Source organism: Epinephelus moara, chromosome 24 (genome assembly GCF_006386435.1).
Source record: "Epinephelus moara isolate mb chromosome 24, YSFRI_EMoa_1.0, whole genome shotgun sequence".
In the NCBI taxonomy this organism is placed as follows: domain Eukaryota; kingdom Metazoa; phylum Chordata; class Actinopteri; order Perciformes; family Serranidae; genus Epinephelus; species Epinephelus moara.
Window position 1 is genome coordinate 18179256 of NC_065529.1, and position 16804 is coordinate 18196059.

At 36.9% G+C, this 16804-nt stretch overlaps 1 protein-coding gene across 1 annotated transcript; it reads left to right on the plus strand.

Moving 5' to 3' along the window:
• Window positions 1-700: 700 nt before the first annotated feature.
• Window positions 701-16357, plus strand: tmem128 (transmembrane protein 128). The gene is made up of 4 exons (XM_050038008.1): window positions 701-872; window positions 2143-2275; window positions 2726-2887; window positions 13434-16357. Exons 1-4 carry the CDS (start codon window positions 773-775, stop codon window positions 13531-13533), a joined length of 495 nt encoding a protein of 164 aa, XP_049893965.1. The 5' UTR covers window positions 701-772; the 3' UTR covers window positions 13534-16357.
• Window positions 16358-16804: the final 447 nt, after the last annotated feature.

The following is a 16804-nucleotide window of genomic DNA, read 5'->3' on the forward strand; positions in this document are numbered from 1 at the left end:
CATTCTGCAGAGTTTATGAGGGACAGAAAGGATGTTCCCTGTCAGACTGTTCTGTTCACATATCCTCAGTTACCCTTGTGGTGGTGTATTTTTCAGTCTGGTGGGCCAGTTAGTTTGATGCTGATTGTGTCAAGATGGTGCATAGTGTACAAAAAACACAATGTAATTGATCTCAAGTGAATGCATCGGACATGGTGTTCTGTAGGAGGGTGCAGATAAACCAAACCAAATGAACAACAGTATTTCCCTTTTGGCAAAAGCTTGATGTAGCAGCATTCACTGTGCATATACTGTAAATGTTATGATTACATGTATGCTTTACAAGTTATCTATTGTTGGTCACATTAAGTTTTCTATTGAATAATGTGCCTCTCAAACATGTTTCCTATACTTGGAAAGCACCTTGTGGACTATGACAGTTTAGGTGAGTATTTATTTGCACAGGTAAAAAAATAACAAAGGATTAAAAATAATTGCAGTGTCTTTAAATACACACTGCTACGACTATACGTTTTATGAAGTACTCCGGTTATTGAATTTTTTACTTCTTTTTATTTGCTAATAATTCTAAGTAATTGTTCGTTTATTATTTAGTGATTTTCTGTGGCATTGCATTGACATTTGTGAAACTTGGCTGTTACTAATACAAAAAACTACAGCTGTCGCTTTAAGTGCGTCATAAAGAGGCGACTCTGCCAAACAGGAAGTGGCCTCTCATCTAATTACTAGTTAGCATCTAGAGCTAGTGTAAGTTAAAGATAGCGTCAACACGATGCTTAACGACAATGAACTTGTTACGTTGCGGAACAGATTTAAGAGAGATGCGGAGTTTCTCATGCAAACAACAACAAATGGCGACGAAGACGAAAAGAGTAAGAGTCAGACACTTTGTGTTGGCTAACGTTGTTAGCTAACTTTAACCAGTTTTCTGTCAGAGCTAACTGTTAACACCCGGAGGAAACGTTAACGTTATGAACTCAATGGTACATTGTGATGTTATAGCTCTGTTTTTTGGGTGCTGACATCCTCTCTGTACGTGCTACTGGCATATTGTCAATATGGTTAATATATGGTTAATATACTTAGAAAAGTAGCTACCTGTATGATTAAATCTGTTGAATGGCCAGTTTGTAGTCCACTTGACAGCTAGTCTTTAAACAACTTTAAAGCATTTTATTTCACAAACTAAAGCAGGTATGTAGCAGAAAGCTATGTGCTTTTTCTGACTGCGACATATTTAGTCAAAGGGGATGTTGTATGGTGGACAATTGTCCAGCTTCGAGGCCCAGACTGGCAGACATTCAGCAATTCTTGATTGTTTTGACTGAGCAAGTGTCAGCTCAGTAACTTAATACAGAGATACCCTACTCGTACACCGTCTTCAATGTAAGGGTCAGCTCACTGCCACTGTAAGAAATGACTGTAGTCTATGGTGTAAACTAATAACTGTAATATAAGTAACAGACAAAACATTTGTCAAGTGGTTATCCCTTTTTACTCATGGCTGCTTTTATTCCAGTTTACATACTGTCAGTGGTCCCTCTGGCAAGCTGACTTGGTATTGTATTATGTTGTATCCGAAGCGGACCACCAGGCATAACTTTGATTAAAGATGTAGGCCAGCTTGTCTAGGGCATTGAGTTCATTGTGAACTCTGCACCAACATGCTGAAGCACTTCAGCAGCCAACTACAGGCTCTGATACGTTTAATCAACCAGTAAATTATAGAGATTAATACCTCTCGGAGAAGTAAGATTATCTCAAAGAAAGCTATCGGTTTCACCTCAAAAGCTCCTTAACCCTGGGAGGTGGGGATTTAGCACATTCTCTGTTGAGGCAAGACAAATCTCATATTTGGTAGTGAATTCCATACCATACTGTAACTCTTTCAGTGTATCTTAGTATTTAGTTTTTCTTTAAATCATGCAGTGTTAGTGTTGAATGTTACCACATCTAACTGATGGTTTTGACTGTAGCCAAACTTTTGTGAGTAATTATCAAGTTTAATGTGCTATACATTTGTGATATAATCTGCACTTAGACCTCTAGTTTTTTTTTTTTATATATATATATCTGGAATGAAGCAAGTTCTTAAAGTAGACCATGAATCAAAACTCTTTTTTTTTGTTTATTACCTTTCAGGTCAGGAGGAAAAAGATGCTAAACCTCTTCCTCGCATTAACAGACACTCCGTTTTCTGGATCATGGCATCTATAGGTGTGACCTACTATGTTGATTTCCTCCGTAACATCATGGAGAATGACGATATCAAAAGGTGACTGAGTTATGACAAAGACCCCAAAACTCATGTGCAGATCTCGTTCACTTATCTCTATTCCCTATATTATACGGCAGGTTGTGTTGTGTATGGTAAAGCAGGTAGAATGTTACAAAAGTATGAGATCATTATTCCACTGTGATGTTTTTTTAGTATCCAGTAATGAGAGACCAGTATTAGATAGATAGATAGATAGATAGATAGATGGATAGATAGATAAACTTTATTGTTTGTCCCAACAGTGACAGAAATTTTCCTTTGACAAGGCTCAACAATACACATGATTCATATTTAAGACACATTTAAAACAAATAACTGAAATGCATACACCGCGTCGTGTCAGGAGAATAGCGCCGCCATATTTTTTTTTTGTATATTTTCTTTAAGTTATCTATACACACAGTAAGCCTTCATTAATTTTTGTCTTTTCAACCCGTGTTTTTCCAGTTGGTGGTTCAATGTGGGTCTGATACTCCTTGGGATCTGCCTGTCTCTGGCCATGTTTTGCATTGTGTACCTGGAGTGGTTCAAAGGCATCCGGCACTACGACCAAGAATATCCTGCCATTCCTCCCATCACCACTGCAGCATTTATTGCAGCATCTTGCAGGTAAAACAGCAAAACAAATGAATTAATTAAATATTAATAAACTTCAAACTGCTTAAATGTGCTGTAATCCTCCAATTACACAAGAACAGATAAACTACAGGGCATTCATTTAGATAACAAAGAAAGTAGAACAGCATTGGATTAAATATGTAAAAACTTTAGAAGTTTATTAGAACACCCGACACACTGTACCTCTCCTATTTAAATGTGCTCAAATGAACAATTTCAAGTTCTTTGGGCACAGGATGAGAGGTGAAACGATATAAGCTCATTGAACATATATGTGATTTGTCCAAATTTGGACAAAAAATTTAAGCACATAAATTACAATCAAGGTATGATCAAGGAAGTTTATAAACAGTGATGCCAATTCATGGTTTTTTCCACTGTCCCTCTCAGAACATATCTTGGTCACAATTATTTTAAAAACGAATATAAGGAATTTTCACATTTTCAAAAATTGTTTTAGGTATATATNATATATATGTATGTATATATGTATATATATATATATGTGTGTATAAAATTATAAAATCTCAAATATGGATTTTGGTATCAGTCTCAAAAATAAAAAGCTATCATGTTGAAACACAAAAGGGCCATCATAAAACTGTTGCTACAAAATTGGAAGCACACTGTTATCTAATATATCGGTTTTTGCAGTAACACTAATAAAAATGACCTAAGGAGCCTTTCTTAAACTGTGAAAAACAGGGTGAGAGCAAAAGTATGTCGGCAGGGGTGTAGGGTATTTCTGGGTTATTAACAAATGTACTATAGTAGCAGTGATCTCTGCTCCTTTGTGCTGGACAAGTAGCTCTTTGCTGAAATCTGCTGATTTTGATTCTCAGTTGGCGATACTAGAAACCAGTTAGGTAACCATTAAATCTGGTGTTGGTAACTTTTATAAAAATAACTTTTTGTCATATTTGATCAAACTGTCACCATATCTTAAAAAAAAAAAAAAATCATTTTCCCCCTTCTAGTGCTCCTAATGGCATTTGCAAGAATCCACTGCAGCTGAATGGAAACAACCAATCAGAGCAGAGGAGTCTCTAACAAAGCTGTCAAGCCAAACTGTCAAACTAGGCGGCGTCGATCAAATATAAATCAAAATTCTGTCACTGCATTGCCTATTTCTCACCTCAGATGTTTTCACAAACATATTTTAGTGTACTGTTTAGCTGTAAAATGAGAAAGTTGGTCCGGCTGTTGGGCTGTGCTTCATTTTTGCACAACTGTGTCCAGCATGGGTAGTTTGACAGACAGTTTGACTGCAGTTCAAGAGCAGTGATTGACATGATTAACAGCTGCCTTAGAGGCTCCACACCTCTGATAGGTTGTTTTCCTTCGGCCGCTGTGGATCTGGCCAATGATATTAGAAGCACAAGGAGGAGGCAGAGGAACATGACATAACCTGTCTTGTGTACGACTGTTAGGATGCAGTGACCGTTTCAGCAAATATGGCAAAAGGGTTTTTTACAAAAAAATTACCAACTGTAGCTTTAATTGTAGATATTATAAACAGCTTTATAGTCTGTAACCATTGTATACCCTCACAGGTGTTTCACTCAGTTTCCCTGATCAGACCTCCTTTTGGGACTTTGGTCATATACAGACTGTGCTCGATTGAAATTTGTGTCACTTTCCTGTTTACAAGCCAAAATATTGAACACACCTGTGTGGGTGTTTATGGCCTTTAACACGTTGAATCACTTAAGAAATGCTCAGTAATATTACCCATGTTCTTGGTACAATGGGTTGTAAAAAAAAAACTGCCAAAATACTTGTATTTTGATGATCTGAGGCATTAAAAAGATGCACTTGCTTGACAAGTCATTGACAGTGTACAGTATTTGGAATATTTGCTGGTCTGATATCTACAACCAACAAAGCACTCTACTCATACTTGTGCAAATTTATCCACCCTCTGTATGTCGGTGAAGATCAGGAAAGACTGATGAGGTTAAGAGTGATCTCTGTAGGTCTCCATCTTAATGCAGTGTGAAGTATGAGAGGCCCCCTGAGACATATTTCATACTTTTTTCACATGTAACGTCATACTCTCATACATACAGCACTATACTCTCACACAAACACTACTATACCCTCTTACATGCACAATCATACTCTCATACATACACCACTATACTCTCACACAAACACTACTATACTCTCTTATATGCACAATCATACTCTCGTACATACACCGCTATACTCTCACACAAACACTACTATACCCTCTTACATGCACAATCATACTCTCGTACATACACCGCTATACTCTCACACAAACACTACTATACCCTCTTACATGCACAATCATACTCTCATAAATACACCGCTATACTCTTACACAAACACTACTATACTCTCTTATATTTATCATCATGTTTTCTTCTCTATATGGGGCGCCTGCTCTACCACTAAGCCACTGACGCCCCAAGATGCAAACTGTTAAAGCCAGTCAACCGATTGCTAGTCTCGCGATACCCGAATCCATGTCTCTACAATCGATTCATCTAAGGATTCATGGCTGATTCGTATCGATTGAGGAGGCTGCTACCGACGTAGCCGTATCTCTCGCTTGTCAAACCGGATATCCGGTCGTATCGGTTAATCGTTCCCAACCCTAGAAATTAGTCGTACATGTGAATGCAAATAATCATGTGTAAGGAACAAAATGACAGTGAATGTAAGACAGAATGATAGGGTATGTGAATGAGAATAGTTGTTTGTGTGAGAGAGTTTGATTGAAACGGAAATAGTACTGAATTCTCAGTTCCTGATTGGTTATTTTTGATGAAGCGAGAAGAAGGCCCGCCTTCCCAATCATAATATGAGAAGATGGCGGACCGGGAGCCATAGACATATGTACGTATATATGTATATATGTATATATGTCTATGCCGGGAGTGACTCAGTGAAGCTGTTGGCCTCTGACTGTCCACACAGGCCACTGAGCAGAGCGGAGCGCCCGCAGAGGCTCACGCACTGCAGCGCTTCAGTTCGCCGTCTGGTCTATTTTTCACGCAAGCCGCGAGCGCTTCTGTCAAGCTGGATAGAGCGGATCGTACCAAACAGGAAGTCGGACACAGAAAAGACGAGAGAATCTGGCCAGTTTTCAAAATAAAAAAACAAAAGCACGCACTGTGGAACGTGAGGAGAAAATACCGTGTTTATAATTTAAAATAACACAATAATGCATAACCGAACATATTTTTTAATACCCTAATCACTTCATTACAATTTTAATTTTGTGTCAACGAGCCTACAGACATAACTACATAAATAAAATGGTCAGAACAATATGCCCTATTCATTCAGTGTGTGGACAGTCAAGGGCGCCGATTGATAACTGCCTCCACTACTGGGCGCTGCGCTTTGGTTCTGCGTCCGGTGTGTCCAGGCCGTGAAGCGCTGCAGTGCGCGAGCCTCCGCGGGCGCTCCGCTCTGCTCAGCGGCCTGTGTGGAGGCCAACCATGAGGCCAACACTGTTGGGAGGATCCAAGATGGCGGAGTGAGTGGCAGCACCATGCAGGCTCTGGTAAAAAGTTTTGTTTACGTCCTTGAATTGTGAACTAAGTTTGCAATAACCCGACAAATTCAAAGGCAGAACACATAGTACCTAAGTACATCGATAAAAAACAACAAAAAAACAGTTAAATCTTGGTACATTTGAGACGACCTGCTGGCAAAATGACTGACCACGATTACGACCTGAGGGCTCTCCGTGAGGCGTGTGATGACAGTGACATCGAAGAAATTGAAGTGGATCAAGCGACTCCCAAGGAACAGAGAATAAATTTGACCCACACGCCAATAAAAGGCCTGAACCCCAAGAAGATGAAACCGCATAAAGAAAGGGAGGAAGAAAGCACCAAAAGATGGATGAACAGACTGAACTTTTAAAAAAGTTTTGACAGGCGCATCGAAGCCAATACAACGGCAACAAGGGAAAACAAAGAGGAGATCGTTGTGCTTCAAAAAAAAGTAAGTGATCTCCAGAAAGAAAACAACCAGCTGAAAAATGCATGTGCGGAGCAAGCCCGCTACAAACGAAGATGGAACTTGAGGTTGACTGGTCTTCCAGAAAAGGAGGGAGAAGATACCAGAGAGATGGTTATTGGGATACTTACGAGAGTTGTACCGCTGTCGGTGGAGTGGCTGCGGCAGTCCGTGGATACTGTCCATCGCCTAGGAAGAAACGACAATCCTGCTGCCTCCAACGGTACTCATCGGGCAATCATAATCAAATTTGGGATGAGAACTGTTCGGGATGAAGTCTGGAAAAGGTCGAGAGATGCGAGGGTCTGCAGCGAAATGCACATACGCTTCCGTGAAGATTTTTCCAAAGAGGACTGGGAGGCTCACAACAAACTGTGGCCGCTGGTACAGGATGCCAGAAGACGGGGAAAGAGAGCTTTCCTGAAGGAAGGATACGCGTTAATTGACAACAAAAGAGTGGACCCTGAGTAAACATGTTGTCAAGGCTTCTGTGCTCCAAGCAGGTATCTTGAAGTGGTTTTAGTTTTACTTTTTTTTTTTGTATAAGCTTTAAAGGGTTATTGCACTTTATGTGAAGGTTAAGGTTTTTTGTTTACTCATTCCTGCGCATCACTAGGATATTGCGCATTTTTTCAGAGGTTATTTACTAGTCTTGTATGTTTTCTTTTCTATCTTTAAATGCTAGGGGGTTGAGAGAAAATATGAAACGTAAGGCTATTTTTCTTTTCTGTAAGGAGCAAAAGGCTAATTGTATTTTTTTGCAAGAAACCCATTCAGTTGAGGCAGACACGAAATTTTGGAAACTGCAATGGGGAGACTCTATTTTCTGTAGATATGGAACATCACACTCTGCTGGAGTTATGATTTTCTTCAACAGATTCTCTGGAAAGGTAATAGACCACAGAAGTGATTTAAAGGGGCACTGGCTAATGGTGGCTTTAGAGATAAATGGCATAAATTATGTTTTGGTATGTGTATATGGGTATAACCAAATTGTGCAGAACAAAAAATTATTTTTGGCTCTGAGCAAACTGATAGAAGAATGGAAAGTGTCATATACAACTGATAAAATAATAGTTGGAGATTTTAATTTGGCACCAGATCTCTGGTTGGATCGTCTTCCGTCAAAGGGTCAGTTTCATAATTATAATGATACTATAATTGATTCTGTTACAAAAACCAACTTGACTGATTACTGGAGAATGAAAAATCCTATTACTACACAATATACTTGGTTTCATGCATCAAATAATGGCCAATGCTCAAGAATAGATTATTGGTTAATCTCAGTTAATTTAGTTAATGATGTCTCCAAATGTGAAATCTTAGCATCACCTTCACCCTGCTGTGTCTCTCTTTATCGAAAAATGTGTCTATTCACAATTCTATCTGGAAATTCAATAATATTCTTTTGGAAAATACAGATTTTTGCAAAGAGGTCAAACAGCTCATTGAAGAAATTGTTGCACTGGAAATGTCAGCCTCGAGTAAGTGGGAATGGTTTAAATGTAAAATTAGACAGGCTGCAGTTAAGATAAGTAAAGTGTCCTCTAAAATTAAAAAACAGAAACAGCAAAATATTACAAAATAAATTAACAAATTATGTTGTAGAACAGATTTAACAATGGAGGAACATGTTAAATTGAACAGTCTTCAATCTCAACTAGATAATATGTATCTGGATAAGGCGAAGGGAGCATTTATTCGTTCAAGAGCTCTTTGGATCGAGGAAGGGGAAAAAAATTCATCCTATTTTTTTAATTTGGAAAAACAGAGACAGACAAAAAAGAAAATTCATAGGTTGCTTATTAATGATGTTATTAATGAAGATCAGGACCAAGTAAATGAGGAAATTAAAGTTTTTTTTATAGCAATTTGTATAAATCCACTTTTTCTAAGGAAAACTGTCTTCAGTTTTTAAATAAAATTAGAGAACAAAATAAGAATATGGATGATGATTTCAAAAAATATATGGAGGATGAGCTTGAAATTGAAGAGCTAGACAGAGCAGTTATGCAGATGGCTAATGGGAAGTCACCAGGACTAGATGGTCTAACTGTCGAGTTCTTTAAATTTTTTTGGAAAGATATTAGAGAGTTGCTCTATAAGGCCTACATAGAATGTATTTCAATCCAACAATCTTTCTCCCACAATGAAACAGGGTCTTATCTCTCTAATCCCAAATCCAAACAAAGATGTACTTTTATTGGATAATTGGAGACCGATAACCTTATTGTGTAACGATTACAAATTATTGGCACATGTTTATGCACACCGATTAAATGAGGGTTTAAAGCAAATAATAGATGAATGTCAGTCAGCCTTTATGAAAGGTAAAAGTATACACAATCATACCAGGTTGATATTAGATATGCTTGATTATAAAGACCTTATTGATACTGATAGTTTAGTGTTATTTCTTGATTTTTATAAGGCTTTTGACACCGTGGAACATTGTTTTTTATTAGAAGCATTGCACTTCATAGGTTTTGGTAAAAATTTTTGTAATATTATTAAGATGTTTTATACCAACATTTATAGTTCTGTTTCATTGAACCCTGGAATGACCCCGAGGTTCAAGGTGCTACGTGGTATTTGTCAAGGCTGCCCAATCTCCCCGAAATTGTTTATTTTGACCACTCATCTGTTAACAATGCTCATTAAGAACAATCCGGAAATAGAAGGTATTACAGTATTCGATAAGGAATTTAAAATAAGTCAGTTTGCGGATGACACAGCCATCTTTTTAAAAAATAAATATGTGGTTGAGAAAGCTCTTAATAATATTTCTATATTCTCCAAAGCTTCAGGGCTATCCTTAAATATCAAGAAATGTGAATTACTTCCCATTCATACATGTACAGATCCCAGTATTGCTTCAATTAAAGTTGCATCTGAAGTAAAATATCTTGGAATAATGATATCTAAAAATGTTATCAGAATATAGCTAATCGCTTAACAGATATGAAGAGATCTCTAAGTCGCTGGCTTACCAGAGATCTTACAATCTTTGGTAGAGTAATTTTATCAAAAGCAGAAGGTATCTCAAAATTAATTTATCCATGTCACTCCCTGTATGTCTCTTCAAATAATATTAAGAAAGCCAATTCTATTATTTTTCAGTTTTTATGGAAAAATAAAACCCATTATATTAAAAGATCACAGTTAGTTAAAGAATATGAGAATGGGGGTATTAAAGCTTTAGAATTTGATTCAGTGCTTGGAACTCTCAAGACTAAATGGCTGAAAACATATTTGTCACAGCCAGAGTCCATGTGGTTTCATATTCCGAGATCCTTGTTTAAAAAAACAGGAGGGCTTGAATTCCTTTTAAAATGTGATTTTGAGGGGAGGGCTTGAATTCCTTTTAAAATGTGATTTTGAGGTGCATAAGGTTCCTGTTAAGCTATCTAATTTCCACAAGCAGATTCTTCAATACTGGAAAATGATATTTACTCATAATTTCTCCCCTCATGAATCTATTTTATGGAATAACAGAGTGTTCACAGTAAACAGGAAATCGATTTTCAGAAGAGATTGGTATGAGAAAGGCATTTTGTTAGTAAAGGATGTAATGGATTCTGATGGAGGTTTTTTGGACTACAGGACTTGATTAGAAACATATGAAATACATTGTTCTCAGAGAGAGTATAATAGGATTTGTAAAGCAATCCCCTTACCACTGATTCAATTAATCCAGAATACCCTATTATATTCGAATGTTAAATTCGTACTACCAAAAGTGATGATTAATGATTGTAACTTAAATGATAACAAATGTAACAACAAATTGATTAGCGCTGCTTTGAAATTGATAGTATTTTATGATTACAACAGAGGATTTAAAGAACAAGTGACTGATAAGGTAACTGTATCTATGATGGAAAAAGCACACTCTAAATATATTAAATGGCCTATTTCCCCAAAGATTAAAGAAACTCATTTTAAGATACTCTATAAAGCAGCAGATGAAACACTGGAACATATGTTTTTCTCATGCCCTGTGTCCAGGAAATTTTGGTCAGAAATAAGAAATTGGTTATTACTTAAAATAAATGACATTCCAGGTTTTGATATTTCTCATATATTCTTTTACATAGATAATTTGAAATCTAATATCTCTGATATGATAAATATGATTATTCTAATGGGTAAATATCATATTCATTGCAGTAAGTGGAGACATAGCAAACCCTCCTTTGACTGGTTTATACATGATTTCAAATTATTTTTCCTATCTCTTAAGAAATTGTACTCCAGCAAAATAGCCAGAAAGATCTGTGGAGATATATCTAGTTTCTTGCTTATTTGATTTATGCCTAAGACTCTGCTCCTACCTAGGGTCTTTGTTACTTTAATTGTATGCCTGGTGACCTATAAAATGATGTGCTACTGTTTTTTTTTTTTTACTTGCACCATTTAAAAACCCCAGTCTTGTTTTTGTTTTATTTGTATTTTTTCTTTGTGACTCTTTGCAATTTCGCAACAGTTAATTGTACAAAAATGTATAGTCCTTACGAGAAGATGTATGGTTCTCTAGCTTCACTGTCATTCCCGGTCCGCCATCTTCTCATATTATGATTGGGAAGGCGGGCCTTCTTCTCGCTTCATCAAAAATAACCAATCAGGAACTGAGAATTAAACACTATTTCCTTTTCAATCGAACTCCCTTCCGTTTCAATCAAACTCTCTCACACAAACAACTATTCTCATTCACATACCCTATCATTCTGTCTTACATTCACTGTCATTTTGTTCCTTACACATGATTATTTGCCTTCACATGTACAACTAATTTCTCTTACATATGCTATGATTCTGTTTCAAATATAATATTATTCTCTCATACATATATTAGAACTTTGTTTTACATATACTGTTATTTTCATGTTCATACTATCATACTTACATACATATAATATTATCCTCTGTTACACTAAGAGTAATACAGTAAATAAAAGAAAACATGATGATAAATAAAAGAGAGTATAGTAGTGTTTGTGTAAGAGTATAGTGGTGTATGTATAAGAGTATGATTGTGCATGTAAGAGGGTATAGTAGTGTTTGTGTGAGAGTATAGCGGTGTATGTATGAGAGTATGATTGTGCATGTAAGAGGGTATAGTAGTGTTTGTGTAAGAGTATAGTGGTGTATGTATGAGAGTATGATGTTACATGTGAAACCAAGTATGAATTATGTCTCAAAGGGCCTCTCATAGTGAAGTGGCACCTTTACACTGCATATTTTTAGCAACACCTATTCATTTTATCCCTATGGCACTGGGTGTAGACGTTGAGGGCTTCAGTAGGGCAATAATCCAATAGATTAAGTGATTATAAGTGAATTGTAATTGCCCTGTTAGTTTGTACATTAATGCTTTACACCTAGTTAATGCTAGTTAATTGATCTGGGACATCTCAGAGAGTCTCTCAACAGTTTCTTTAATTGATTGGCCACTTAGCTTTCCTCATCATGTGATTAGCTAATCCACCATGTTTAAAATCGTGAATCAATTTTAATATGAATGTGTGTCACTTATACGGCTGATGGGAGCTACTGATTAGAAGAACGTGGGAAGCTTTGAAATGCAAAACTAGTAAATTTGGATGCTGCCTATGATGAGCTTGAACTGAGAGCACCATGAATTGTGCATCACTTGCAACAGCTATCTGCCCTCTCTGAAGGTCAGATTCACAAAACATATTGCACTAATGATATTACAGAGCAAATACACCCATAAAGTTAGAGAGTACAATTCTTGTATCTGATTGCAGCTATCAATGTGGCAAAGTATAAATGTTGCCTTTGCGCCAAGTAGAGATGTTCCATTATGAATTTTTCCCCTACTGATACCAGTTCCAATACCAGAAACTTGCGTTTTGGTGGGTACCGTGTAACAATCCAATACCTTTGCTTTAAAAACGAAGAAAAGTTAACTGCTGTATACAGCTGCTAACCCTGTATGGATGTGAAATGATTACTGTCATCGTTGTATGACATTTCACACATTAAACCTTTTTTAAAACAGTTTGCTAACTTCCTCTTTTATTGGAAATCAATTCTTTACCACTCTAAAACAGTAGGTTCCAGTGTCTGCACTGTGCAACTTCCTGTGTAGGCTGCTGAGTGGCAGAGAAGAATTGATTTACAGGAAAACTGCTGTTTTATCTGGATTTGACACTACTGTTAAGTTTTTTAATGAATTACATGGTATCAGAATGGTGCATAGATTGCATACTTGCTGATACCCAATCCGAGATTGTTTTTTTTATACTGACACTGGTATCAGTATTGGAACAACTCTAGCCCCATTGAACACAGTAGGCAGAACAGTGGCAGAGAGAGAAAGAGAACTGAAATGTTCAGCTTCAGCTACAGATCCAGATTTTACAGCGTCCCATATTCTTCCTCTGCAGAGATTGTGACAACGTGACAGTGTATGAGACGCCTGTATACAATAAATATTGTATTGGTTTATTGATCAATACTGATCAATCTGTTATGCATATTTGTAAGTGTCATTGTACTTTCTTTGCAGCTTCAACATGGCTCTGTGGCCTGTGTGGTCCTTTTTCACTCCACTCATCCTCTTCACACAGTTCATGGGTGTGGTCATGCTCATCTCTTTGCTTGGATAAATGTGATGGCTGAGGATGTTTTTTTTGTTTTTTTTAAGCTCTGTATTTTAGATTTTCACAAAATGTCCTTTTTTATGGAATAAATAACATTTTATTTGGCCTTAAATTGTTAAAAAAATTTTATGGAGTGAAACCTTGTGTCATTAAAACTTGTCATTAGAAATGTATTAATACAGTGCTTCATACTTAAATAATTTGGATTTTACATCATCTTGTTAACCACAGTTTGGAGTTCTCTCTTAATAATTTTCCTCCATTATTTGCACATATTTTTTTTTTTAAAAAAGGTTAATATTTACAACTGCATCATCAAACTTAAATGCCCTGGTATCAATATAGAAAACATACCTTCCAAAAACCTTAGACACTCCAACACCAAAATCAAACATACACACTAACCATTATGGCATTGGCATTATGACATTATAACCATTTGTCCACTCACACCGCTCTCCATTTTCAAATATATCTAGCAACACATTCACAGAAACAGCCCCCAACACTCCCACTGCTCTCATTAACATGGCTGTCAGCTGCTTTTTTTTTTTTAGCTTGAACATGAACATTGCGGAGCACTCAACTCGTGAGCCAGATGATTCCTTTAAAGGGACAGTTCACCCCCAAATCAAAAATACATATTTTTTTCAGAGATGTCTGCCTTCTCTTAAATATAATGGAACTAGATTGCACCCTCAACGCAACACAAAAATACGTTTGAAAAACTCAACAACAATCTCTCTCTTTCTAGAAATCATGATCCAGTTACTCAAGATAATCCACAGACCTTGTTGTGAGCAGTTTAATGTAGGATGTATTTTCCTTTGCTAAACTACACCCAGCAACTGTATCACCAAGTAGAAAGAAGCATGCATCCACTGCTAGCTCACCTAGCCCCACTTAGCTAGCTAATGTTAACAGCTTATCTATGGAGGACACCATTGCGCTCACACTGTCACAAGCACAAACCTCTCGTCTATGAGTAGATGTGCGCTTCCTTCTGATGCAGTTGGCGGATGTAGTTCAGAGGAAAGAAAATAGCTCTTACATGAGAATGCTGACGACAAAGTCTCTGGATTATCTTGAATAACCAAGTCTTGATTTCTGAAAGAGACATTGCTGTTGATTTTTTCACTTTTTTTTTGTGCTTTGCGCATCACAATCCCAGTGCCATCCAGTCTCATTATATTGGAGATAAGGCAGATATCTCTATGACTGATATCGCCAACACTCTGCAACTCACACCAAAACAATTTAAATTGATAAATGGCACTACAGGTAAGAGGAAAAATAGGTCATTTTGATTTGGTGGTGAACCGTCTCTTTAAAACTCCTCCTTCCCGTCACCTCCTCAGAAGCCTGGCTCATCCACATAGATTAACTCAAGCTGTTCTTCATCTACCTCAAAGTCAAGTGTTCACTGCATATAGTAAAGACTCACAGAAAACATACACTATCACAATACATTAAACCTATAAATGTCATTTATGCAACACACATAAAACTGACCAGTATCACAGTTACTTGGACTTACTTTTGTGCCGATGTGAGATTTTTGTAAACTGTGACTGGACATGTTGCGTTATTACACAATGTTACATCATTATGGTGAAAGTGTTTTCCCTTCCCATCTGCCACATTGCTTATGCTCCTCTGCCCCTGCCTTTCTCTACACTCTCTGTCTCTCACACCTAACACACACTGACACTGTAGACCTACACCTGCAGCAGATTGTTCTACAGATGGGTGACAAATTAAAGGAAAAGCATGAAGTGTCTTAGTGTGGAGTCAGCCTCAGTGTTCCTTGCTGATCATTCCTCCATTCCATTCTTCCAGACGGTATTCCCTTATTTATATACACAACCTTTATTTAGTCAGGGAATCTCATCTGTCTGGCAAGAGGGACCTGAGCACAGCAAATACAAAGAAAAATAAACATAGTTGAACATAAAAAAAGGACATATAGCTTCAGAAAATCACAGACATCACTAAATAGATTTGAAGATAAACTTTATATTGTTTGGTCTAATGGAGATGATGGCGAAGAGCATTGTCTTACATGTGGGTCCAAAATCTTCCATAGGTGTTCAACTGGGTTAAAATCTGGTGACTGCGAAGGCCGTAGCATTTTAGTCACGCCATTTTCATATTTCAGCAAACCATTTAGTGAACCCTCGTGCACAGAAGCATCTGCATTTGGCATGTTTCCATCTTGAATCAGGTTTTTCCTTTGTTTTGTCCCATCTGTGGATGTTTCTACTGAACCAACACAGCTGCTGTCTTTAACCATCTCAGTTTATGATTTGTTTTGCTTAAGAAACCATGGCAACTGTATCAAAATGTAATTTGTTGCTTTGACTATGTGGTAAACAGCACTTATGAGTGTGATGAATGTTTTGAGAATATATCTTTTCTCACAGCAGACATTTTGGCTTGTTGCAGTAGAAAAAGATGTTCATTTATAACAGGTGTTAATTGTATTAATGATGGTTCTCTTGTGTTTAAGTATGTTTCAGTAAACTAAGACTGTGAGCCACAATTTACATTACCAGGACCCTGAAATTGAAGCAGCTAAATGCCATTCAGCCATTGTTTTTTCTTTTTAATTTCACCTGTGCTTTTCCTACAGTCACGTGTTAAAATGTCCATATTTTTTATGTAGAAAAATGCCTGTAAGCAATGGAGGAACAAGTGTGTCACCATTTCTAACTGATGATAAAGCCAACAATTTTTTAAAATTATTTTGATTTTTCTCAGTTTGTGGTGAAGAATGTGAAGACTTACATTCTGTAAAATGTTTTTTTCTTTAATAAACTTTTATAACTTATTTCAGTGCTCACGCAAATTGTTGTTATTCCTTGACAAATCCATAGACTATAAAATAAATGGGCATGGCTACCGTGATGTCACCCGTCGGTTTGTGGACTCCCATTTTGAAGTCTGGAGTTTGGCATTTCGCCATCATGTAAGTGACCATATTTGGGTGAGAGGCTGCCTGAGGACACTGTCAGCCTGTCACTCAAAGCGCCCGCACTTAATTATACATAACAGTAATAAAATGTGAATGGGTGAGTTATATAAAAATTTTTGCAATGGTAGGAGATTTTAATGGTACAATAACCATCTCAGAAATTATTGCGGTTTCACGGTATCAGTATTACCCTTAAAGGCATTAAAACAAAAAGGTTATTTTTGGTTAAACGTTTTATCAATGTAATTAAAGCTTGAAACATTTTATGTAATGAAAGGATGTGTAAAAAGTCTCCCTTTGAAA

What these genes read in the sequence shown, in the direction of transcription:
- tmem128 (XM_050038008.1), top strand. Translation starts at nt 773, where the DNA reads ATGCTTAACGACAATGAACTTGTTACGTTGCGGAACAGATTTAAGAGA. An exon ending in GAGAATGACGATATCAAAAG is followed by an intron (nt 2,276 to 2,725) that starts GTGACTGAGTTA and finishes GTGTTTTTCCAG; the next exon opens with TTGGTGGTTCAATGTGGGTC. An exon ending in TTTATTGCAGCATCTTGCAG is followed by an intron (nt 2,888 to 13,433) that starts GTAAAACAGCAA and finishes CTTTCTTTGCAG; the next exon opens with CTTCAACATGGCTCTGTGGC.